Genomic DNA, 27,626 nt, shown 5'->3' with positions numbered 1-27,626 from the left:
TGGAATTCTCCTTACTGGAAGGGAACTGATATATTCCTTCCTGTGACTTCGTCATTTTTAATTAGGGGCATGTTATCTTTGCAAAATATCATGGTGATTTTTAGGGACTTAATCATCTGCATCACAATTCTGTCCTCCGATTTAGTTGAATTTGTGTGATTATTTTGAAATCTGCAGGGAAGAGAGACACCTAATGTAGTCAAAGACAGTAGGGGAAGACATACAGATATGTTCTTATTCTTACTCTTCTTCTTAAACATATATTTTCCCTTTGGGACAAATAAAGTGTTTTTTTTTGCTTTTTTTTAATTTTTTTCCATTTCATTAAATTCGACCAAAATCGACCAAAGTGGTATTTCATATCTGTGTAACTTTGGTGGATCTTTCAGAAGGTTCTTCCACTTGTTCAGCTTCAACAAGCTTTGAATTCAAGACGTGTCCCATGACAGACCTTGTCCTAATTTTGTCTGAACCAATCACGCTTCTTATTACTTTAGTTTAAGTGGAGAAGAAAAAGTCTGGACACCACATTATTTATTTATTTAGGGATGTCTTATGTACAAAAAGCAGATTTTATACCAGACCCACCCCATCCAAAATATACGCACTTGTCATTAATATAAGAATCTGGCTATTCCTCAGGAAATGTTGTGTGTTTAATATTGCAACATCCCTCAGTAGTAATCTAAAACAATGCAATCCATCATCTTGAGTTTTGAATTTTGGCTGTGACATCCTGCTCAATTATTTTTTTAATAATTTGATCTGCCTGTACTCTTAAAACATTGTAGAAGGAATACATGACTGCACATAAAGCTGCCACCATCTTAAATGACCAAAACAAAAGACATGCCCCTCTGCCCACAGCAAAAAGTCAAAAATGAAAGACCAGCGAAAGACAAACCTTCTTGTGCTAGTGTGCGTGTGTGTAGAGCTATGCCTGTGTAAATTTCCATATGTCTTAAATAATACAGTGCGGCACAAATGATCTTTCTCCTTTCCACTGGTTAAACAGAGATGTGTTCCCTAAGTTGAGCTATTTAGCCGTGCATGTAAAGTAGACAGATAAGCATGTGTACCTTCGCAGAAGACAACAGCGCCACACACCGACATAGATGACTAGTTTGATCATTGCAACCACCAAAATATTCCCTCTGATGGTAAACAACAGGCTGCCCTATTTCATTTTCTTTTGAATTCTTTTTTTGACACATTTAAGAGTTTTTCAAGTTCGTCTATGATCACGAGCCCTCAAGCCTGTCTTTTTTGTCCCTCTTTTGAAAAGCAGAGCATTCCTTGTAAGGGTAAGCTGGTGTTGGTCTCTGGCTGTTTGCAACCACTTTTCTGCTGTGGTTGACAACACATGACATGCAGGGCCAAATGGGAAGGAGGGGTGGGAGGCCATTTAGGGTCACCTTTCTGAGGGCATGGTACAAACTCAGAGTTATGAAACAAAGGGATAGAGTACAATAGAGACGTAATGTGGAGTTAGATCAAAATTGTATTTGTTACAGTTATGCCAACTAAAACTTCAGTTCCATCAGATCTGTCTCAGCTGAAATAATGATCAATATAGATCAATCTCAGATGCATCGAGATGCGGACTAGGAAGATTCTCAATTGATTATTGATTAAAAAATTTTGATACGTTTCCTTTTTTTTTACATTGATTAGGCAATTTTGACGAAACACAGAATAGCCTTCGCAGTATCGCTGAACAAGAATTCCAACTGGCATCCTTTGCATTAAAAACTAGTATTTGAAAACACTTTGGCTTCTATAAAAGTTGAAAATTATTTTAGAAAAAAAAATAAAAATGAGAAGCAACTTTACACTAGCTCGGGAAGGATGCACAAAAAGCCAGTTGTTGTTGCTGACGACCAGGAGACCATCGAGTAAGTGGTGTCAAGGCTTCATCTCGACTCGGATTAGAAGAACCAAATTACTTTCATTGCCAAAGATTTGCCTCCATTTTGTTAGTCTTAGAATTAGAGATGTTAATTTTTTTTACTCAAAGCTTTTACTCACACAGCAATCTTTACACTTGCAAAAAGAAAGTCATAAGATTGTTTAAAAAAAAGAACAGATAGGATAACTCTAACAGAGTTTAATCTACCAAAAAAGAGCAATGAGGAAGTGATTATACCATTAATTGAACATAACGGATGTCGGTTAGAAGTCTGGGATTTTTGATAGTGATTCATATCATGATGATGTCTGTTTTAATTTGCTACAAATAGGCCGCTGAAGGCAGAATTTATTTTTTTGTTTCAGTTTTTAATCAATCTTTTTAACGTTCTAGCATGATTTCGCTATGTAACAATATACAGTGGTAAAAAGAAAAGAATGCAATAAACTTATATATGAATAGATAGATAAATAACAGTATCTTAAAGTTGGATTAACATGCAGAAACAAGGGGAAGGAGTTGGAATACCTTCCAGTTGGCCCTGTATGACCCTGACCAAAATCTGATGCTCTAATAATGACATCATCCTAAAAAGAGTCCTCAGGATTGTATTAACGAAAAATTGATTGCATGAAAAACAAAGCGATGTAAAATAACATCCGCATGTTTACTTACAATAGAGAAACCTTTTCTCTCTTCTGTAGCATGTATTCCAGTTAATTGTTTTCCTCTGGCACACCATCACTGCAGTGCTTTAAGCAGCTTGCTGCAGCTCGAGGCCATGGGCAAGAGCATCAGAGGACGGACAGCGTCCATGTGTGTGTCCCCAGAGGGGTGGACTGTATGCTTTAATGATGTCTGCAGCTGTAACGTTGAAAGATGAATTTATCTCTCATCTATTCTTCCCCATCTAGATTGTATCAGGATTAACTGTACCTCCAGTAAGTTACTGTACATCTTTCTACTTCTTTTTCTACTGTTTCCCTAACTCTTTCTGTTCTTCTATGTTCCATAGAAATGATGTTTCTTTAATCATGTTTGCCCATTATTGTAACGATATACGGCCCCAAAATGTCACAAAGATGTAGCAACAGGTATTGAATCAATGCACATATGTGTGACTTGAATCTTGCATTGGCATTTAGATCACATATCATTGTACTAGTCCAGTATCATCAAGTCCAGTAGCTATAGGAACTATAGGAAATTCCTGTGAGTTTCTACAACTATGTTATAATGAGCAAAGGAGAGGAGTTGAGGGAGGCTTGAATTAATGACGAATCTAAATATGGTAGTCAGCTGTGCACAGTGAGCTGCTTCTAATTAATGAACCTTTTTACTCTTGAATTCAGGCTGAATATTTTAAAAAAAGCACGCTATGGAAAAGCAGGTATTTTAGACTTGCATGATTTCCCTGCCTCCCCTTTTTTTCCATTTCTTCCTCAATATTTCACGCCAGTTTTAAATTGATGAGGCCATTCAAAGCACAGAGGAAATACAGAGTGTGATTTTATTATTGTCATTAACCTGCCTTCCAGAGCAGAAAGAAAGGGATGAGGAGGGTGCAGGAAAGAATAGATCCTGCTCAGGTATGTGTGTGTGTGTGTGTGTGTGTGTGTGTGTGTGTGTGTGTGTGTGTGTGTGTGTGTGTGTGTGTGTGTTTGAACAAAGGAGATACATTGCAATATTTTGGGTGGAAAGTATCCCTGACATTTGTTATTCAGGAACACTGATGAATTAATAATACTTCTCGGGAGTCATAATACAGGAATGAGTAGACTCAACAAAAATGATACAGTTTAGGCAAATCTGAGGATAAACTGTTGTCTGAAAACACCAGTTTTACTTCTAGTTGTGTATGAGTGTCACAGTAGTTGAAGGTCATTGCTTGATGAAAAGTGGAGTCTTATACAACAAAACACCTCCACACACACACAATCCCATGAAGTGACCTCTAGACATGCTTTCATTCTTAACACCTTTCTAAATGCTAAATAGCATTGTTCACGCATCTCGAATCGCATACCTTGTTTGAGGATACTGATAAAAGGTGCTGATTTCCTCTCATTCAAAGCCTTAAAAGGTCTTTCTTGGTTCATGAGAAGTGGGAAAGCATAATATTTGCATACTCAGACATCACTGGTTGTTATTCAGATATTTGCAACTTTTCATCGATCCATTTCTTTAGTTAATAATTTTTTTGCAAATATTCACTAATTCTGTACAAAGCTGGGGGGCTTGGATGAGTAGAAATTAGAGAGTGCTACAATAATAAGTTGCTTTAGTCATTGAAGCAGTGAAAAATAGTTGAAAATAATCTCAAATTTCTTTTTTTTTTACTTTTAAAAAGATGTCTTTAAAAAGACCATGTCTGCAGTCATAAAAGGTAAATGCTGGGATGGATATTTGATACATATTTCAAAGAAAACCCCTTTGATTCTGTCAGTGTGCAATTTATCTATGAAAGAGAAGCCTAGAATGCAAGTAATTCAGAGAAAGAACAAACAGCAGGTCATCCTTTAACGGTTTCAGAACTAATTGTTTAATTTAAGTTCTTGGAAAGAACAGTGTTAAGCCAGTGCATTTGCACTCATGAAGAATTAGTGTCCAATTCATTTTTTTCTAGGTTGTTATTTTCGTCCTCTTTTTTTTTCCCAATGTTAATTAATGTGTCTTGGCAGGCGCTGCAGCTCCGGTCAGCTCAGTGTATGAGGAATTTCAGCATAGACTCAAAGAACACATCACTGTCAATTAGGGACTTAGGTTCCCCGGGGCTGCCCAGAGCTGTCTGAAGAAAACCCTGCCACTTCGACTGAAACACCGTTAACAGGCGCTGAGTGACACCAAACTGAAAATGGGAACTGGAAATATCTTGGGACAGACTGGCTATTTTTTGATCTGCGATTGTCCTAGTCATAAATATTAACATAAATGCCCAGGAAGTCGTGATTTACAGTGTACAGTAGCAGGGATGCGGAGAGGAGGGCATTTTATTGTGTTTATTCTCTCCATCGTTTTTCTCCAGTAATTGATCTTGTTCACGTACTGATGTTTGGTTTTTGACACACCTGGCGTCGAAGAGCACCGGGTGATGCTTTCATGTGTTTATGATACGCGTGTGCGTTTCAGAATCAGTGACAGACTTAATGGGAGGATTCTAATGGATATTCCTTTTTTTTGCCATAATAACTGAGCACTACATTTTTTGCACTACTCGCCAAATCTAAATGTAAATTGTCTGTGTTTTTCCAGTGCTTTCCTAGTCTTGCATTTCACAAACACAGCCACACTGTACTGAGTTTATTCTATACACTGAGCTCATTTCTCTATTTTCTGGTGCAGAAAATAACTTCCCATCTTTATGATGCATTTCTTTTTATATGCAAAATGTTACAAAGGGACGCTGCAATAAGATGTAAAGGGGAAAACAGCAAGTCGTTCCTTCCTTGTGTCCAGGGATAGAAGCCGCTAACTTGCTTTAAATCAAGGAGCAATCATGGTTTTGTTTTATCTATCTGTTGAATTATTTTTGGCTTTTATTTATCTATTTATTTTTCTCTTTTTTTGTGGCTGCAGTGACTAGTTTGATAAAGCAGCTCACTTGTTGGCTCAGTGATTCTTCTGGCAAAAAGCATGCTAGATTTTCAGACTTTCCCGACAAGCCAGCAGATAGTCAACTTGTTGCATGATTCCTTTTCTGCTAAAAATTGAAATCCCTTTAATGTGATGGCAGTTTGACTTAGCAATGTTTAAGATGACCTTTCAACGTTGTTATTGTTGAGTTGATGCAGTTTTGCACAATAATATGAACGTGAATTGTCAGAAATAGCAGATTGTTTTTTAAACCACTCAACATCTTAGTTTTCAAAGTGTCTATATAATTGGTCGGACGAGTAACCTTGCATGTCAACCTGCTAATGCTTCCTTCACCATGCTGCTGCAGTTTGATGGCATTCGAACACCTGCTGCTTGGTCGGAGATTTCTCTCCCTCCACCGGTGTGAGTCACAGTGTCGAGGAAGGTAGCGCCAGCATCTGATATGTCATCCAGCCAACCTGAGCTGATTGATGGGATAAACACATCTTCTAATGCTGCACTGTGTTATACTTCTGGGCTGCTCATATGGACTTGAGGTCAGGGAGGCAGGAAAGGATGAATGTTGATCCATCTCTACAGATACATCAACATCAGTGATGGCACTAGAGATTGCTGGACACGATAAGACAGTGGGCTAAAGGACCTGAATGCCTGTTGCGCAGCTGTTACGACGGTTGTACGAAGGTCATTAGCATAGGCATGAAACCAGCCCCTACACCAGTGAATGTTTTGTAGGAATATGCATTTTGATATAGTTGCCCTCTTTTCCCCTCCCTTTTCTCCCTCCTTGGAGAGCAACAAGGACAGAGTGATGGAAGGCAAAGATCAAGCATGCTTTCAAGTCCAACTCCATCCCATTATTTCATATCTCTCCTCCTTAATCCCTCGCCAGTCGTCTGGTTTCAATCCTGCCCCATGTTTAGTGCTTACAAAGCAGAACTGTGCCTCTGAGATTGAGTGTGTCCCAGTACTTTGGCACCCACAGATTTGCATACACATTGCACTGGGGCTTTGAAGCTTGCAGAAAAGCAGGAAATAAATAGCCATAAATGGGTTCAGGCAAATGAACCTGGCACCCATCTAAAATGCTCCCCACAGCAGCCAAGGTATCCAGAGCCTGGAGATTTTAATACTGTCACAGTGGCATTCCCTCGTTGGCCTGTTTTGTTATGTGTGCCCAGCAGGAGAACATCAGTGCTATATAGCAATTCAAAGATGCCCTAGAACGGAGGCTGCATGAAAAAGTAATGCGTTGGCCCAGTTTGGCCAATGTTGAAATTTCTTAATGGAGAAATGTATTTTAAATTTTTTTCTCTCTATTTGTAAAATAGCAGTTTTTGTGTGATTTTAAATCTCTCCTTGAGGTTTTTGGCACAATGACTATGTGATATCTCCATCACTGCCTACTATCCCAGCTGCCATTGGGCAAGAGGCAGTGTACACCCTGGATGGGTCGCCAATCCAGGGTGTACACTGCAGGGCCAGACGGAGACAGATGAGACAAACAACCATTCCTAGGGTTAATTTAGAATCACTAAATAACCTACACGGATGTCTTTGGACGGTGGGAGAAAGACAGAGTACCCGGAGAGAACCCCGAGAGAACCCATGCGCACATGGGGAGATCACACAGAAAGGATTAAAAACAAGGAACCCTCGTGCTGTGAGGCGGCGGTGCAGCCCACAGTGACATACTTAATGCAATATTTATATGCTGGTTTTGGGATCCATTTGAGGAATGATAGTAATATTCTATTGTTATTGATTGAATGTTAGTCATCTGGATGGCAATTTAGAATTAATTATGGATTCAATTACCGTGCGTCAGAGTTTTTTAAGATAATTTGTTCAATTTCACAAAGGGCGCAGATAAAAATCACATTCTGTATTTCTTTGTTGGTTTCTTTCTTTCTTTTTCTTTTTGGTGCCTGGACTTTCAGGCAGTTATCAAGCTTCTCTTCATCAGTCAGCACACTCCTATTATTATGCAAGTATTTCCTTCTGAACCATTATTTCCTTTCATGTGGTCGATGTTAGAGAAATGCCGTGCTCAGTCATAGCCTTTTGGTAGTTATTTACTGCCACCAAGTGGCAGGAAAGGATTCTTTTAAAGGTAAAAATAAAAATAAAAACCATGAAATAATAGAATGACTGGTCTAATTTGTTTTTATGTGTATATAAAAGCATAGGAAACTAGCTTTTACACAAATAAGAAATAAATAGAAAAAAACTGCAACTATTGTAAAAACATCCTGATCACTGCCTCCCTCCTCTTGCTTCAAGAAAAACGATGTCGAGTGAGAATTCAGAAAGTTGATGCGCTGCCTAATGAGGCTGCAAATGCAAGTCAGAACAGTGTGTTTTTAGGGGCCATTAACTGTCTACCTTAATATCACTTGCCTCTGTTGAATTACCTCATTCATTCACTCAGTCTTCCTTTCTATCTCCCCTCTGTATAATTCTGTTTATATCCACTATTTTTCAGCCTCTCTGTCCTGTGCGCATGTGTGTGCATGTCTGTTAACCGTTGTTTGGACTGTCCCGCAGGCAAAGGTCCAGAGACAATTTTTGCGGGTCAGAATCTGAACGATAATGAGTGGCACACTGTGCGTGTGTTCAGGAGAGGCAAGAGTTTGAAACTGACCGTAGATGATCTTCCACCTGTAGAAGGTACTTCTCATCCTCATCTCCCCAGAAAAAGTAGTATTTTATGACATGTCAATTTTAATTTGCTCCAATCTTTGACTTAACCAAAGGGGCATCTTGAGACTGTTTAATATAAAAGCATTTTCTGACCAGGTGCTGCATTGCTTATTTTTGTTTTAGAGAGCATTATTAATGAGGCTTACATATTCATTTTGGACGGAATATTTTTATTTATTTAAATGCATTTCAAATGTTAAATCAAAAGCTAAAGATGATTACTAAGTGCAATGAAGGCATAATGCGCTGAATTTGACCTTTAAGTTGATGATATTCTTCGCTTTTACTGCAGAACTAATTAGATAATTGTCCTTTAGACATTGTATGCCTTTAGGAGTAGAAAACTGAAATATAAAAGAAATGATAACTTTAGAATTCTCTACATTGAATTGTTTGCTTTATTGTATTACCTAATGTTTGTTTTAAATACAAATGTAGGTTTGCAATTGATGTTAGCTGCAGTGGTAATGTCAGAGAGGGTCTGTAGTAAATGCTACATGGCCAATGCAGTACCCCTTTAATTGTCCCAAACCTTCATTAACACCCTCTCTCCCTCCCTCCCTCTGTGGATGAAAGGTCAAATGGCAGGTGACCACACCCAGCTGGAGTTCCATAACATTGAGACGGGTATTGTGACAGAGAAGCGCGTCATGTCCATGGTGCCTTCCAACTTCATTGGCCACCTCCAGAGCCTCTCCTTCAATGGAATGGCCTATATAGACCTCTGTAAAAATGGTGACATTGATTACTGTGAGCTCAATGCCATGATCGGCTTCAAGAACATCAATGCTGACCCCATCACCTTCAAGTCGCGCTCCAGTTATGTGACTCTCAGTACTCTGCAGGCCTACTACTCCATGCACCTTTTCTTTCAGTTTAAAACCACCTCCCCTGATGGACTTATCCTGTTTAACAGTGGGGATGGAAATGACTTCATTGTAGTGGAGCTGGTCAAAGGGTAAGTGGATGCAACTGATCGTGCTTGACTGTAAGTGCAGAAACTTGGGAGTGACTTCTCTTATTACAGCTCCTTTCACTTCTGATACACTGGGCATCTGGTGCTTAGAGTAGCATTTTTAGATGTTAAAGTGACAGCTCTCTAATAAAGACCATGTCTTGATAGAGTAGGTGATTTACTGAGAACCGGTTGAAGGGGAAGGGATTAAAGTTGGAAATACGGCGAGGAGAAAGGAGATTCAGGGTAGGGATAGATCTCGGGATATAGTAAAGGTAGACATGTCTGTATAGGTAAGTTCAGAAACTGATGGTGTGAGGAGATGTATTGCATCTGCTGCCATGCTTGAACATTGCTTTCTCTAGATTTTGTCAAACCAGCACTTGAAAATATGTCGAGTACTGATGCTTCATTTGATCTGACTGGCAATTGGGTTTCAGCTTTGAGGTTGTAGCTGTCAGGGCTCCAAATACTTCACAATTCTCCTCTTTATACACGCTTTGCTTTCGTTAGGCAGACGTACCTGACAGCAGGCGTATGGTCTAGCAAATAAGAGAAGCTTTAAGCACTTTAAACATCCATACATGTGTAATGGATGTTTGTTTACATAGGAATCCTCATAGAAATGGATTATGGTTTTAATACTGCAACACTTTATACACATGACAGTTTTTAAAAAGAATATACTTCTTTTCAGCTTTTAATGCCAGCAACGTGCAACTTCAAATTCCTCTCTTATCACCTCTGCGCCAGAATATTTACTAAAAGAGCTGTCAGCTATTACTGTGCTTTTTAATCTTCATGAAGGAACAGCTAATGCCCAACATAAAAGAGAATCTAATACACAAGAGTGCATTTCTTGTTGCTTAAATGGGGCTATAGAATAATCTTCTTCTAAGTAATGCCTGAAGTTAGGCCATTCAATGCACAAAGCATGCAAAACTTTCTAATTAAAGGAGCATACAAATCATAAATTGCCTGTAAACCAAATAATTTAAGGTTCATTTGTTCAGCACAGCCCGAACTCTTTGTTGCTTCTGCCATTTAGCAGCAGTTGTACCTTTCCAGACAGCGCTGCTTTCTGAACTGTCCTTTGAACTGACATTCACACACCATTGCCAACAACAAACACAAGCGTACTCTTACTCAAGTTTTCAGATGTTCATTCTACTTTTTTTTGCGTACTGAACATGGTGACAAAGAAGGTATTTTAAACTACTGTTACTCTAAAGCATAAAGCAGCAACTGAGATCTGGTGGAAGAGTCTATTTTGTTTAGGAACCTTACTGAGTGTGTGAAATCACCTGAAGTATCTAAGGAGCAATCATGAGAAGTGTTGTTTCTCCAAATTCTCCAAATGCTAAGGAAAATAGCTCCAATGCTTCCTTTTAAATCTCCTTTAGTATTACATACACTGGACCATCCATTTTTTAGCGAAAGGATATAATTCCTTCCGACAAGGCCTTACAGCTGCTGCTGTGATAGTGGGCGACAGTGAGCAGTCTGCGATAACACTATATTTCACTTTTTTTTTAAATGTTTCTTTCACTTTTAATTTATGAACTTTGATGATAAAGTAATATTCTATATTATCTCTAATATATTAGACAACCATCATGTAACAATGTAATAAGATTCAATATTTAGTGAACAGCTGTAGTCTCAGTGCTGCAGGCCCACGTCACACCTTAGGTGGCTGTCTTTTTCTGAGTCCTTAAGAATTTCTCGCTATCTTTCCTTGATCTCATGACATGTTCCATCAAGGCCAAGAAAAAGAATTCAGAAAAAGACAATAGGGGTTCCTTTACTTGACTATTCGACCTGACCCCTGCAGTTCTATTATTTTGGATACCTCTACGCTGCATAGTCCTCTCATATTGTTCAATATCTGCTTCCAGTTACCTGCACTATGTGTCTGACTTGGGGAATGGAGCCCACCTGATTAAAGGCAACTCAAATAAACCCTTGAGCGACAACCAGTGGCACAATGTCATAATCTCCAGGGACACCAACAATCTGCACACTGTCAAGATCGATACCAAGATTACTACACAGACAACCTCGGGAGCCAAAAACCTGGACCTGAAGGGTTGGTATACCGGTGCACATACAGAACTCACATGTTTTAAAATTGCATTTCATAAATGTTGTTAGATTTAAGAAACAGGGGCCCAAAAAGGAGAAAAGCAGGTTTGTTTTTGAAATGTTGCACCAGTGGCAGTCTTATTACCAGCAGTTCGGTGGCCTTAAGCAAAAATTCACCTGCTCAGTTCCTCAGCTGATAATGAGTATGTGTAGCTGGAAGTTAACAGAAAAGACTATTCGTTCTAAGCTGACCAACGCTGGATGTAAGTTACTTTAAAGAATTTTTCATTCACACAGAAAAACCCTTGTCTTAATTTAGTTAGTGTTCTCCCTTGAAAAAAATGCTTTTAAAATATTTTTTTTTAAATGTAAACAATGCAGAACAAAGCATATGAAAAAGGGCAAAAAAGGAACATTTTATTAAATGCAGTTGAAAGATTTTTTTAAGCAAGGTGAACAATGGTTAAGCTTCTGTACTTGTCCAATTGGACTGTACTTTGAAAAGCTCATCATTTGCAGTGACGACGATCAGGCAAACTTGGTACTAAGATGTATTTCCACCAGGGGTCAGCATTGCCATGTTTCTAACTTCTTTACAGGTGACCTTTATATTGGCGGGGTGGCTAAAGAGATGTTCAAGGAGCTGCCCAAACTGGTACATGCCAAGGAAGGTTTTCAAGGTTGTTTGGCATCAGTGGATCTGAATGGGCGCCTCCCAGATTTGATGACAGATGCTCTGGACTGTGTGGGACAGATAGAGAGAGGATGTGAAGGTGAGCAATCTCTCTGCCAGCTAAGGGGAAAACAGTCTCTACGTTTTTAATATTTTCTAGTCTGGAGTTGACGTGCATTTCTTGCGTTGAATTGTATTGACTGATTTTTAACTGATGCTTACATTTCCGACCAAGAAAAAAAATTCCCTGATAAAACTAGAGCTGCTTAGATTTTCTTTCTTTGAATATTCTGTTCTCTGTGTCTGCCCAAAAGTATCTTAGGGATTAGAGTAACTCCATGCATTACTGCCAAGTCCTCCCCATCTCATACATATTTTAGAAAGAAACACACACACACACATTGTGACACAGCCACTAAGGCTCCCACACTGGCAACCTGTGGCATGTAATTTAACATCCATAAAGTGTGTTATTATTCTGTTAGAATGATTCAACCTCGGACACTCTTCCACAGAAAATCATTTATGTTTCACTTGGCTTTATTCTGATTATTCTCCCCACCATATTTGTACTGCCAGCATTACTTCTCATTTTATCCCCGTTCTGTTTTACTCTATGCATGCTTGCTGTATCTGAGTTTGCCAGAAGCAATCCTTTTGAATTATGTATGAAGCCCTTGTTGCTTGCATGAATATCATTTGCCCAGTATATTGTGTGCACCATATACAGAGACAATATTTGATTTATTTTTTTCAGCATCAGTCACTTAGTTTAATTTGACCATTCATCCGCACATTTTTTCACTGTTGAGTGCCTCAGATCTTTTCATGTGCCGGTATAAAGAATGGAACCCAGTTCAACAGCTGTGCAGGTGCGTCAAACTTGCTACTGTCAATTTCTGCCACACAAAATCAATACATGCTCTAAATGGATATGATAACACTTGCACTGGATTGTCATAAAAGAATCACTATGGAAGCATAATTTACAGACAATTATGAAAAAATATATGTCCACTTCTCTTAATGACGACATTCCTCAGTTTTACTTTCTGTAACTTCATTATGCCATAAAATATTTCCCCTTTGATTCATTCTAAGGACAAATATCTCTCCCTCTGTCTCTCCTGCCCTCACAGTCTGTGTTCTGTTACGCCATCTCTGACGCCTTGGTGCTTTTACTAACAGCTGGTATACTTTGCCTTTTCCTTTTCCATTATTTTGCCGACAAAAGTTGCATTGATGAAAGCTGACTTGCAAGGTAGTAGCTTTGTCTGATTGTTACAGAGTCTGATATCCCTCCCTCCGTTTGCATCTGCAATACCTCTGGCCTCCACCTCTCCAAAGTCTTTATTCCCACAATGTCCACATGTTCCCAAACAAGATGACACCCTGGTTTGCCATTCGTTCAATGTGGAATGGCCGCAGTCCCATTGGTATTCATCTAAAAACCCTGTTTCCTGAAAGCTGTGAAGTTTCCTAAAAAAGAAACCAAAACATAAATCTGTAATATGTTTATTCTTTTGAACTTTTATTTAACAGACACAAATGCAAAGCACTATTTTCATTATTCTCTATGACCATCTCCACTTTATTTAGAAAATTCAAACGGTTGTAGAATTTAATGCCAACATCACTAACACTGTTTTGGAAGATTCTTGATCAGCAGATCTTTCAACGTCTCAGTTCACAATAGTGTTAGAAGATCCAAGACTGGAAACCAATTTTGAATTTGCATAACAAGTGAACTTTCAGTAGATCATGCATGCATGGGAAGCATCATACCACCATAATCAATATGGCCACTTGGGATCAAAAGTAATCTGAAAAACCATTGTTATGCAGCACAGTCTATCATTAGACATGTAACCTGAAGGCAGCTATATATAAATTCTGCACAGAAACCCCTTTTGAGTTCTCTGGACACGAGCTCATCTCAGACTGACCAATAAAGAAGTCTTTATTTGTCAGATGAGTCTGTGTTACATCATACCATATCATGAAAAGGTAGAAAAAAACATAATTTAGCTGATATCAGTATGTATTAGTGCCCGTGGCATGGAGGACTTACATATGTGTGATGGCTCCATTAACGCAATGGTGTATTTTGGACTTTTAGGGAGACATATACTGCCATCAGGGTGATGTCCATTCCTGGAATTTTGTGGTTATTTTCAGTGCCAGACCTCATTCAGCAGGGCATACAATGGTGTGTCTTCATAGACACTGAGTGTTTGTGCTCGACTGTTTTGCCTATAGTCCAGATCTGTCTCCTACTGAAAGTGTATGGTGAAAAAATCTGACCAGGGGCCGTTGAGAATGGACACAAAATGCTCCTGCAAAACTGCGATAATTGTTATTGTCAGTTCCCAAATTTTAAAAACAGTGTAATTAAAATGAAGCCTGATGTACCATAAAGGTAAATATGCCTCTGTTCCAACTTTTTTAGCATGTTACTGGCATCAAATTGTAGATTTTTTTCATATTTTCTGAATACCATGAAGCTGCTCAATGAAAACACTGAAAATCATGTTGTTTTTTTTGCACACATGTCTGTTAAATGAGGGATCAACCCAATTAACAAATTACAAATTCAGCTTTTCGTTGCATTTAAGAAAACTTCCAAATTTGTCAGGCAAATGGGTATGTATCATCTTGTATCTATGGGGCTCATGATTTGATTTGAACTCACACATTGTATGTTGTTTCACTTTATCTATTTATCTATCTATCTATCTATCTATCTATCTATCTATCTATCTATCTATCTATCTATCTATCTATCTATCTATCTATCTATCTATCTATCTATCTATCTATCTATCTATCTATCGTTTATTTGCATGCTTTATAGTCTTAACTACAAACTTGTGTCCTGCATGGATTTTCTTTAAAAAATGTTCAGGTTATTACCAAAAATGTAAATTCTCTGTTTTACATGAATTTAGTTCAGCCAGCCATATAAGCTCCGTGTTTATCAATGCCACAATACAATACTAATAAATATCGTCTCTTGCACCATATGATCACTGCAGTGGTAGGGAGCATTTTTGAACAGAAAGGTTCAGCCTTTTAACATGTTACTGCTAAAACTCTACATTTTGACAACTTTAAATAAAGTAATAATAAAGCAATTTTGTGACAGTAGTTGCAAAGAGCATAGATTAGAAGTTAAATATTTCTCCCATATTTTTGTTGAACCCTAAGCCAATCAGTCACAACATTCAAACTACCTGCCTAACTTTGTGTAATGTATTTGGAGTATTGACCACAACCTTTTTGGGGTAAGCAAAAGATCCTTTGGATCCTCCTGCTTGCAGTTGCACACGAGTAGATCAGCTGGCTATGTGTCGACGTAACATTTTAACATCGTAACCAAACTGTGTTATGAACTTCATGCGTCAGTGGTTTTAATGTTGAGGACCAGTGCTTTCAAAATCAGAGCATTACAGACACGGAAACTCTAAAAACATGTATTACTGTTTGTTGATTGCTTTTCAATGAGATTTCTGTCCCATTAATTAACATTTATAAGTGTGCTGCTACAGACTTACCTGTCGATCCATGATTCCCATGTCGGTCACAATTCAGGGAACATTATGAAACAGTACACTTAAGACAATGACATAATCTTGAATGTGGTTTTGATGGAATTTACCATTTTTGCTGTTTCAGTGTTGAGAGAGCTACAGTAATAGGTCAAATTAATAACCAGTTTCCATAGTTACTGCTAAGGCTTAACAGCAGCTACAGTGGCCACACGATTATTTACACTTTATTCAGAAAAATAAATGGTAACTCTTTTTCCCGAGCTTAGAAACTGCTGTTGATACCTTGCAAAGGTGCAAATCTATACAAAAGAATAAATATGCTGTTGTTGTGTATTTCACACAGTTTAATATGGTTGTAACGTGAGGCAATACAAGCAAAATTACTACTAACTACACTCAATAAATGCAGTCATTGTTATGAACTCCTGACATTCCACTAACATTTCTCCATTAACTGAATTAGGTCTAAGTAGCACAGACAGATGATGGTTAAATGATGGAGTCTGTCCATCCGTATGCCTTTTGTGTACTGTCACAGACTGGCAGAAAAACCAGCAGATCGAGGGTATGATGACTATGATAACTGCCAAAGCATGTGGATTTACTCCTACTGCTATTACAAGAGCACATTCCCCACTGGTAATATGATGCTTTGAGGTGATCAGACACTGTTTTTTAACAGGTATGCAAGACAAAATGTTTTTTATTTGAAGACAAACCATCGCTACAGCTGGTCAAAGATGCATGATAGTTAGGAACAAGGAAATAATAGTTTGAAGTATATGATGTACGCTATACAAAAAATGACTTAAGATCTACAAAACGTTTACAGTATATACATGCCTATAACGTAATTCATGCTATTTAAGCATTTAGCGATTTAAAGATCTTTCTTTTGGAATGCTTGAATGTAGAAATATTAAATTAAACATTAATATTACTAAAGCCAGATTAATCGAAGCATAAAGGTTGTTTGAACATAAAGTGAAACTTTTGTTAGGCTGTTATTTTGCATCTGTGAAGTTTTAGTTGTGTCTGTTTATTGAATAGATTTGAATTAAATTAAGCTCTAAGCATTGGCTTGGCAACAAACTCATACATTTTTTATAACGGCATCAATAGGAAGAACTACAAGACATTGAACTGCTAGTACTGTTGGTTTGTTCTCTGAATGCTTTCCATTTAAAGACGCCTGTTTTCAGTCTGCTCTATGTGAAGTTTGATTTTACTTTCCACTGAATCTGCTGACTGCTATCTTGTGTTTGTCCACTACTCAGTTGTTATTTCTCCCCTTATTTAGGCCCCAGCACTACGTGCCAAGAGGATTCGTGTGCCAACCAGGGTGTGTGTCTTCAACAGTGGGAGGGCTTCAGCTGTGACTGCAGCATGACCACATTTGGAGGACCTCTTTGCAATGATGGTAGGATTCTACACTGATTCTCATCTGTCAGTTTAAATCATTCAGATTTTTTTCCTTGAGTCTATTATCTTTTTCTTTTTTAAAGTACAGAGTTAATACAGTATAACTTTAGGTTAATTATTCGTGGGCCCTCATACTGTGAGATTCAGTGGTTTTATTTTTTCTATTATAGGTACTTAATATCCCTCATTGTGTCTCATTCACATCTCACAGTTTTAGTTGCATGAGTCATTCTCTCTATGAGGCTCAGTTAATTGTGTCCAGGAAATTGTTAGAATTAGATAATGAGAGATGGGTTTCACCAACAACGGCAGGGCTATTTTTGTCTCGTGCTTCCACACAGCATTCAAACTCCAGCTCGTTATTGCTTGCTTCGTGTCCAAATGGAATGCTTTGCTAAAATATAATATTCTTGCTTTTTAAACTCTCAATTCAAGAACTAACTTGGTTAAATAAAACAAAACCTTGAATTTGGTTTTCATTTATGTGGCCCTGCTTGGAATACATCCTGTCTTTACTGAGGGAGGTGAGAGGTGATGCAACTCTGCAGGGCAGAACCTTTATGTGAGATATGGGAGCGTTAAGTGAGAGCTTATTCAAATTTCAGATATGCACCACTAGAGGGAGCAACGCACACACTCATGTTCTGTTATGTAAAACACCAAGTCAAATGAGCAAACAAATTCATTATATTGACCAAAAAAAAAAAATGCTCTTATAATTTTTGTAATTTCACCAAAAATGCACTCATTCAACCCTATTGCTTTGGCTGATATAATTAAAATGTTCCAGTCCACATTATGTAATTTAAAGGTTCAAAGGTTAAAGGTTTAAATACTCTTTAATGTGAAGCTTTTGAGAGAACTATGGTATTCAGCTCTACCTTTAAAAGAATTGGCTACTTTCTTATGCAAAACAGGCATACGGGGGGTTTGTTTGGTCATTAATTTCTTCTGCAGCAGTTCACACAGTAAGGGGTGGATGGGCAGAGTGTTGAACTGCATTAAGAATGAAGGAACAGAGTGGGCCCTCCAGAAATGGCACAAAAGCAGAGGCGAGTGCACCATAAATGTTAATGCATTCCATGTCACTTCTTACATTTGATAAGATCCTGTCTTTTGTTATCAGCAGAAGGCATTAATAGATTTTTGTGCAGGCCTTATACCCTCGACAAATCTGCAACCAGTGATAACACTAAAATGATTTTTCTGTTCATGAAATGTGAGCTTGAGAGCTCTTCTCAACTGGTTTTGCTGTACCTTTCTTTCCTCAGACTGTGTTTGAGGAATCAACAGAGATGGTATCAACAGAGGAATATGACTGTACTTATGGAGTATTTTCCTCGTGACCCTTCCTTGTTTGGGACAAGAAACTTTTTTCTTCTTTCGCTTTGTCATACATATTCATTCTTTTCCCAGCATTGATAGCAGGAAGTCTCACAGGAGCTGTGTGCTTGTGTTATATCTGAGCAAAGTGCTCCACCTGCTGAGTACCCTGACAAAACAATGGGCTGGATCAATGGTCAGGCTCAAGGGATGCGGTATGCGGCTGTAATGACATGCTTTTCAAGAAATCTCTTTCACTGTAGATAAACTGGGCAAGTTCACAGAACAGTGATGCGAGACGGCCTGAGTCTGCCAAGGAAAATTTGCGAGAAGGAAAAACGAGGATTGAATTGTTCATCTGTTAGTCACAAATCACGAGGGACATCATGCCTGGTGATACAATTCGATTTCATCTCTGTTAGTTGAAAATGTACACCATTTTTAAATAGAAGTTGGTTAAGACTTTGCAATTTCTTTAAATTAACTGCAAATTAACTTTCTTTTATTGCTTCTAATATCTAAAGCTGTGTCCAGCTTTACTTTTCAGCTTTTTGACCAACACTTGAGATGATTTAACACATTTCTTTGGGGTCATTTTACAAAAAAACATTTTTATGTAGGAAGTCCTCATATCTTGTAAAAAGTCAAAATTAAAAGCATACAGATATATGTATATATATATATATATATATTGTTGTGCTGCAATTGATATTATACAATGTTATTTTTTGCAACATTCATTAAAGTGTTCATATCTTAATAGTATTCAATAAAATACTTGTGATTGATAATAATTCAACCATCAAAACTGCCTTAAAGTCTTGCTTTTATCACTTCATTTTTCACAGTTTCACGGCTTTGCCTTGATTGTGATGCAGTTTGATAAAAGCATCTTAACTTCTCAGAATAGAGCTGCATATTTTCACTACAGAGTGATTGGCAAGGTGATGAAATAGATTGAATAAAAATTGTCTGTCTCTTCATCATCCCTCAAACGTTTACTCCCAGTGGTGTGTCTCAGCTTTTTGGACATGGAGTCTTTGAGTTTTATTTATAGAGCCAATTATCTCCAGTGGATACCTACAGTCAGGGTGTCTGGAAGAAGAAAAAAAAAATTATACAAGCTGTGTGATGTCAAAGATGAATCAGATTTCTCTCTATAGAGAGAATTATGACTGTTCTGAATGGTGTTAAGCATACATTTAGTCTTATCTTTATCAGCTGTTTGTGATGCCAATAGGATGTTGTTTAATACCCATTGTGTTTTGTCTCTGGCCCTGTGACAAGAAATGTGTGTGAAGTCATCATAGCTTTTTTTCAAGTACAAAATGATGATGATAATTAGCCAAAAGCAAAACGTTACAAGCACTCTACACTAGGCATGAGTATTAGTTGATATTGCCATACTACATTTTGTCTTCTATAATGTCCACTGGGGTTTTTTGAAGATTATTCTAGATTAAATTCAGAGGCCTGTTTGGGTTGTGCATGTGCGTACATGAGTGTGTTTGTAGATGGGAGTTAAACTCCACTCTGGACCTCCTGAGGGAATTAGCCTGCAGTGGTCAAGCATCTGAGGGTAATGTACAAAGACAAACAGAGTGGTGTTTGTTGTTGAAATAAAGTGGGTCGCGGAGAGGCCACAGCACGGGGTACACCCTGCCCTCATACAATTTTTGTCTCGCTCGGCTGCTTCTCTGCCCTGTCTTATTGCCATAGCTATTAGTGCCATGTCAATATCATATCAACAATAGATGTTGCGTTTCAGTCGAGGCCCCTTTGTCTGTAGCCAAGGGGTAAGGATGAGCCCCTCTCACTAGATTTGAATGTGTCTTAGTCTGCGCACATTCTATTGTCTTGGTGCCTTGAGGATAGTTGGCCAGGGCTTTAGACTAGACATGTACTTTTTTGATGATAATAGTTATGGCTCTCATTCAGCTTAAGCACATACAAAAGTTAAAACATGTGCTTTGTGTTACTTCATGTACCTCTTCTTTATGTTGTATAACAATGTCTGGTAAGTAATACAGAAGAACCAACATTCTTACACTGATTTGTTGCATCAGTCTGCAAGAGCAAAAATTCAAATCAATATTTCAAAATGGCTACAAGCTAAGAATGTTCAGAAATCTAGGACGGCGGGTAAAAGAAAAGCTACTTATCCACAGACTGGTGAAGTACTAAAGTTAACAGCCTGCTGTCACATGGACGAGATATTATCTTTGCTCTAGATCTTTTAATGCATCTCAGCGAATTAAATCTATGGCTCTGAAAATATTTGGGCCTTGTGTGTATTGAACTCTTGTCCAGGCTTTGAACACACATTGTGCCCCGAGATATGAGAGAATCAGTCTTAAGTGTTTTTGTGCATTCACTCCAGTTGCCATTCGCTCTAATGTGCATACATGCTGACAAAAGTTATTACACATTCGGTGTAATGTTTAACTGGTCGATTTTTAAGCCAGTATGTGGCTAGATAGCGAAACCGACATTCCTTTTATGCAACTTGGAAAAATATTTGATTTTTACTTATTGAAAGACAATATGATCACCATGTATGGATAACAGAAAATGTAGTCTCATCTTGATGGATTCATCTTCTATATTTTTCCTAGTTTGAAATCAGAGTAACAAAATCCTCCATGAATTGATAGACTGGCAGGTTACGTGTCGAAAGCTTGATAGAAAATCTCTTTAAAACGAATTACTTACCCTCATTATTTACATTGTTATAATTATTATAATTATTGTTATTATTTGCCTGTACTTGCCTTTTTTAATAACAGTAAACCAGGCTTAGTGCCACCCGACAGAGCGAAGTGTGGATTGAAAGATCGACATCACAAGCTACTTTCCTACATGCAGCAGAAGCTTAATTGAAAGTATTTGATGTTATGCTCTGTCTAGATCCACTTTCACACTATCCGTATATTTCAGTGCCTGCAGCCGTAAAAGGAGATGTGGATCTCCAGCTTCTTCCACACATATTCTGTAGCGGCTGCTTCCACGTGGACGCTCACTATTCACTATTTCTATCACGTCTCATCACCTTGAGGACGTTTTTTTTTTGTTTGACCTATTTTTTTTTAAATCTTTTTTTTAAAATGTCTCCTATTCTTCCAGCTTAACATGAATGATCACTGTCTGGCCTGATTATTTTCAGTTTCTTTCTCTACGCTGATTGAGAATGTGAATTTAATTGGGTTTCTGTGCCAGAAAGCAGTGGCCATATGTGGGCAAGGGCTGTTGGCATGGAAACAAGGCATCGGTTCTTCCCACCTTGGATGTTGTTACATGTCTGTAACTTTGTTCAAGTAATCACATCTGTGCAAGATGTGGTGTTAAAAAACTTAGATTTGTCAGAGGAATTATTTTATTTGAGTTTCGTACTCACTTGACTGATTCTTCGTTTGAGTGATGGTGAAACATAGAACCGATAATGCTTACACAATGCTTGTGTGAAGTATTGTTGCTTCAACTTGTCAGAGAAGCATCACTACAATGGGGCCAGATGAGTCTGACATACTATATATGCAACTGCTTAATTTACCCAAGCCTGTTCGTATGATGTGGCAGAGATCTAGTGTATCCCCTACCTCACAAATACTCTGTTTGCATGAGGAGTTGTTGTGCTACTGAGTGTCACAAGATTGTCTGAATACGATTTTAGTGTTACTTACCAGTATGTGGTCACACCAGTATCCCACATATTGAGCTGTCTTCATGTTTAATATCTACTAGGATCAGAATCTCTTTGCAACGCAGTGGCAAGACACTAATCTTTGAGGTGTTTTTTATTAATTGGTAGCCTGGAGGGGCATGTTGACAGGAAATGAGAAGCTGTTGTTCCTCCACAACACAATACTAATTAAACTGTTGATACAAAGTCTAAACTATCCTGCCGGGAAACACAGTGCCACTGAATATTCCCCTCTCTCATAAACTCGGGCTTCCAAGCGACCCAGGAGATCTGTGGCAAGAGACATCCTTAAAAAAGTCTGCTTGCTTGTACTTATCATAACTACTTGAAATTATGTATGGCTTCTGCCGACATACACTTGACAATGTTGTAGTGTGAGACATTCAAGGGAAATCGACATCATTTTCAGATCAGTAAAAAAGAAAAAATATTTGAGGTGCAGACAGAGACTAAAATTCACATTTGAAATGTCGAGAAAGTTTTCCACACACATTTTCTGTGCACAATATGCGAAATTAGTAATATGTTTCCTTTTTAATTCTGTGAGTATGTAGTATAACCTCCTCTTAAAAGTTATAGCTAACTCAGTTTTATGTGCAGAAGTAGATGAGAAAACTAGCAAATTAAGAAAATGCAAACAATCAGGAAAATATAAATATATACATACATATGTATGTTACATGCTTTGAATGATTTAGATTATTGTACATAGTGCATATGGAATTCATTTTCTATTGACTGGGTTGGGTCTGCAGTTTTAGGGTATTTGTTTGCATATTTTGTCACATTTTGATTTACGTCATACATTTAGTGATAGTGATGTAACACTTCCTTGTTGGAACACATGGTGGTAATCTAGCATTCCACTTCAAAAAGATAAGAATAGGAGGATATTATTTATTAACATTAACACTTTACCTTGGGAGCTCTATAGGCCTGGCTTTCTATCACCATTGGCTTAGAGAAAAAGGTCTTCTGTCTACAGTGAGCTGTGGAGCAAGAGAGAGTTCTAAACATAACCACAAATCTTGAGTTTGTCAAACAGAGAATTCTGCTCATTTTGACCTCTTGAGAACTGGAAATTGAATAGGTATGGTTGCATGTAAGTAATTCTATCTGCTTGCTTAAAGCTGCCGTCTGCAACTTTTTTTTAGTCATATTAGCTTGCACTGTCATAGGATTCTGGAAGTAGAATATTAAATAGGCTGTTTAGGAAAAATCCCGAATTCTGTAGCTCCCTCTAAAGCCTGTAATCGTGCTTGCAAAAATCGAGCGCGCCCGGCTGTTTTTAACCAATCACGTTAGGTTTATTATTTATCTATTATCTGAGCAGAACAGTCACCAACCACGTCTTCCATGCTGAGCGTGAGTCTTCCCCCAGCTTGTGTGCGCGCACAATGGTGTGAACTCACGTGCACAACCTCGTCCACAGAGGGGGAGGGACCTGAAAGTTGTATCAGTTCGAATTTTCCGACTTTAGACTCGGAATTTTGAAAACCTGCCGACGACAGCTTTAAAAGAATTAAAAGGGAAAACATGCTTTAATTGGTGGTGGTTTGGAAATGAGTAAGAAGTGGACACCGTGCTGTCATGCTTTTTATCTGAAAGACACTGTAGCAGGAACCTTTTTACGTATTTATTAAGCAGTTGTCTTTTACCTCACAAAATGACAGAGTCACTCCTACACAAAGTAGCCTCAAAGAAGCTCAAGGACTTCATATGGCTTTGTGGCTCTTTAATAAAAAGCTTTCAGTGTGGACTCGTTGCCTTGTTTTTAATTTCCTTTATATGTTTCCTGTACCCCACACTCTTTTTACCTGTTCTACAGCCGTGTATTCAATTTGATTTCTTTCTAGGAGTCAACTCCAAAGCCACCTCCAAAGTTTCAGATAAAGTACAGATCAGTGGAGGATTACAGGTCGTGTACAATATCTGTAGTTTAGCCAAAGGAGCATCTACAACTTGTAAAATGCTGTCACAAAGCAAACTAAGGGATTTATCTCAACAGCTGAATGCCAGCCAGGCTCCAGAGCTAACAAACAACTGTTCAGTTTGTCTCAGTGCAGCTATGCCCTCAACAAAAATAAAAAATATGCCTTTAGGTCTTAGACCATGCAAGTGCTCTTCTCAGTCCAGGAAATGTCCTTGAACTCTTACACTTACTTCTAGTAGTTTTACACAAGAAAATCACACTTTATCTGTGGGACTAATCAGACTCTCGTCTTATCTGAAGACAGCAGGGGTGGAGAGCGCACACAGATCAGTCACTGGCTTAGCCAAACTGAGTACTGGTGATAGAGCTGTCTTGACAGAATCATTTAGAGAAGGAACCTGTTAAATGGGCTTGAAATATATTTTAGACAGGACATTTGGTGCCAGCTCCCCCAACTTGAAACAAGACTCTGTTCAGATTGTGGTCAGATTGTATAGAATATATTTTTGCATGATTTAGACTGTCTGCTTCAGCGTTCAATGTGACTGAAACTATGTTCATGTCTGTTATTGTGAAATAGTGTTGCTGAGTTCCAGCAGTTCCAGTTTTTGGTATAATAGAGCACGTGAAATACTATAGACATGTACAGACAGCTGCGGTCACAGCCCTATACATAGTGTATGTGAAAGGCTTTTCAAATATATAAATCGCACGCTCTGCTTTAGGCGATTGGCTAATCAAACACTAAGAAATCATTTAGACACAAATCGGAAGGGTCAGCACTGGCTTGGCTTCCCACTGGATTTGTTGCTTGCATGTGCTTTTACTGTAAAAGTACATCTGGATGTTTCATGGACCTCTTTTTGCATTGAAGCTACACAGCTGATTTCATTTTAGCAATTTCTCTACCAAATGATCACCTTTTGCTAAAGCTTTGCTTCCAGTAATATTTTTCCCCTTCCCCATGCAGCGTCCTGCATCTGCCCAGTGGTAGCATGCTGATGTTAAAAAAAATCAAGTACTTTATTACAGATGAGCAGGAGGTTGCGTAAATCGGCAGAATAACCAAAATGGCTGCATGAAAATCTGATATTTTTATAGTTTTGTGGTCAGTTGAATGTGTTTATAGCCATTCCCATTGAGAAAAGAGGCGAAAGACTTATATTGGTCTGGTGACTGCTAACTCTATTACAGTGAGTCATTTTATTTCCCTTGTTTTTGCCCCCCCCCCAAAAAAAGGAACTCTGGGTTCTTCCTCTATTTTACATTAAAAGTTCCAACAAGAAAGAATAGAAATATGAAATACGAACGCATAAAATGACTTATTGAGTCACAAAGTGAGGCTTGTGTGAAGTTACACTACTGCAATGAAGCTGAGAGCCATAAGGGAACAGACAACCCCTCCATTCATCTGTGACTGTTCATCTTATTTGTCTATTCTTTTATCAGTATTATTAATACTGTTATTATGATATCTTCCTGGTACTTGAATAAGCATTTGATTAATAATTAGCAGTAGCAGAAACCCTCAATGAATAAACTCTGTATATGAAGGGGTACGTCTATTAACCAATGGTATGTGGATGGATTCTCTCTTAATATATAAGCTGCTTCCTTTTTTTATTAATGCATTGAAAATGTGTGTGCACATAAGTATGGCTATTCAATAAGAGTAGATACCGTCACTCTTTTATTTGATCTTTTTACTCCAGCAGGAATTAATGTCATGAAAAATGGCAAGCAATTTTTGAGAAGAGCTAAAGCAATTTCTTTATAAATGCTCTCATTTATCGGAAACTCCCATTATTTTTTTTCCCACTAAACTCCTTTTTTTTTGTCCCAGTTAGCTGGAGTACAGTAGAGTGGCTCATTAACAAAAATGCTGCGGCCTTCAGAAGGGAGCTACAGTCCGTCCTTGACCTGTTCAAGACAAAATGCTTTGAGACAGGGAATGATGTACTTGGGATGGATTTCAGGAGAGACAGACGTTCTGCCCACTGCATCTTAGGAACTGTCAGAGGAGATAGAGAGAAAGCTCCCAGAAAGCTGCCGACCTGTGACCCCTATCTCTCTCACTGACAGTTAGGATTTGGTTTATGCATTCTCAGACACATCATCATCACCACACATGCTCACATTCCCTCACTGACACACACGTATCTATGAACACACATGCCCAACCTTTACTTGCACTTGGGTACAAAAAAAATTCAATGTTATTTCCTCTGTGGCTGATTTGAATGTGGTATTTAAATGTATTTATGGAAATGAATAACACTGTTGTGGCATCATTTTTGCATTAGGAGAAAAAAAAAAGATTCCAAAGCTTCTGTTGCCAGTAGAATCCAATGAGTGAAAGGAGCAAAAGGAGCCTGGTGGCTATACAAACAGCTCTATGTGCAATGAAAAACAAAATTCCATCGGTTTATCATCTGTATATGTAGTTTGGGCCCACTCCAGTGCTGACAATGGAAAGGATGCTCTATGCAGGGTGCACGTGTGCAAATAGGAATTTCGCTTGCGTGTTCGCTTTGTACATTTCTAACAAGAAAAGAAATAACAGTATCGTTATTTGACTGCAGCCATTGGGCATTTGTGATGATAAACTGTGTTGCAGAGACATATCTGCATTATGTTAGAGATAGATATTTACTTGTAAACTAAAGTCAGTGCTGCTCCCTGAGACTAACGTGTCCTAATACAAATACGGCAGCAAAGAGTGGTTTTGAATAAGCTATTTTTAACCTTATTTTGTAGCTTCATCAAATTAATTATCATGTCTAATTCAGCTGAGACAGAATTAGCATTGGGTTGAATGAGAATTGATGTGAAGATTTGTTTTTTAGTAAAAAATTAAGTCATTTTTTGACACCATCACGCACTGCAGTTTTCAGATTTGCTTTTACATCACCATTATTTCCTATTAGAGTGTTGTTTTATCAGCCTGAGTGCTGATATTTATGTTGCCCTCACAGCTTGCGTAATGAACAGAACGAGCAGCACAAATCTCTGTTCAGTTGCTGCATTTTATATAAACTAGGCATTTGCTGATTTTTCATAGCTTACATGCACATATGCTCTATTTCTTTAATACAATAATCACCCACTGTGGAACAGCTGTTGTTGTATGAGAGATAGTTATGCACAGATAACGTTAATCACATAAGGAAGAGTAGTCATGGCTGTGGTCATTATCTGAACCATAAGCCTAGGTGCTTTGTATCACAAGAAAGAGATGCCGAGGTACAGATGAATTAGAAACCTGCAGGCCGATGCCTCTTTGCCCTTTTCAAGTCAGAGTTCACTCCCCTCACTCTAACAGATGCAGCAGAGTAATCTGAAAGACAGCCACCATCCTGTAAGGTCCTCTGCTCACAAACAGTATTGACACTCTGGCCTCCCTCTGTGTTGAAATACTGTACAGCGTGTGTGTGTGTGTGTGTGTGTGTGTGTGTGTGAGTGTGTGTGTGTGCATTGAGTGTTTACTTCATGTATCTGCCTGTTCTTGTCATGTCACATCTCAGGATGACTAAGGCAGCATTGTGTTTCTATTTCCGTACGCTTGCACACATCAGCATCAGTGCATTGTGTGCTCCTCTGTCGCATTCTGCCGTGTTTGCGATATGTGTTAGAATGTCTGATGACACGTTTGATATTCACTCAAAACTCAGTTGTGAAAAGAGCCCAGGTTTAATATTGTTTGTTTTTGACAGGGATGTTAGCTTTCTCTGCTTTTTGTCTTTTTGACACATATTGTAACAGCTGCTTACTATAT

General features: G+C 38.2%; 1 protein-coding gene across 16 annotated transcripts in view; it reads left to right on the top strand.

The window, feature by feature from the left end:
• Window positions 1–27,626, top strand: part of LOC142391472 (neurexin-1a-like) — a 250,712-nt gene that overhangs the window by 122,065 nt on the left and 101,021 nt on the right. For 14 of the 16 annotated variants that reach the window (XM_075477349.1, XM_075477315.1, XM_075477260.1 and 11 more), the window contains 6 exons: window positions 2,824–2,850; window positions 8,054–8,176; window positions 8,786–9,167; window positions 11,063–11,253; window positions 11,849–12,022; window positions 16,774–16,893. In XM_075477349.1, coding sequence (XP_075333464.1) covers window positions 2,824–2,850; window positions 8,054–8,176; window positions 8,786–9,167; window positions 11,063–11,253; window positions 11,849–12,022; window positions 16,774–16,893 — 1,017 coding nt within the window. The remainder of the gene's footprint in view (window positions 1–2,823; window positions 2,851–8,053; window positions 8,177–8,785; window positions 9,168–11,062; window positions 11,254–11,848; window positions 12,023–16,773; window positions 16,894–27,626) is intronic. The other 2 variants (XM_075477362.1, XM_075477278.1) reach the window with 1 other exon arrangement.

This window comes from Odontesthes bonariensis, chromosome 2 (assembly GCF_027942865.1).
Source record: "Odontesthes bonariensis isolate fOdoBon6 chromosome 2, fOdoBon6.hap1, whole genome shotgun sequence".
Classification (NCBI taxonomy): domain Eukaryota; kingdom Metazoa; phylum Chordata; class Actinopteri; order Atheriniformes; family Atherinopsidae; genus Odontesthes; species Odontesthes bonariensis.
Note: the sequence above shows the minus strand (reverse complement) of the source record. Positions and strands in the feature narration are given on the sequence as shown.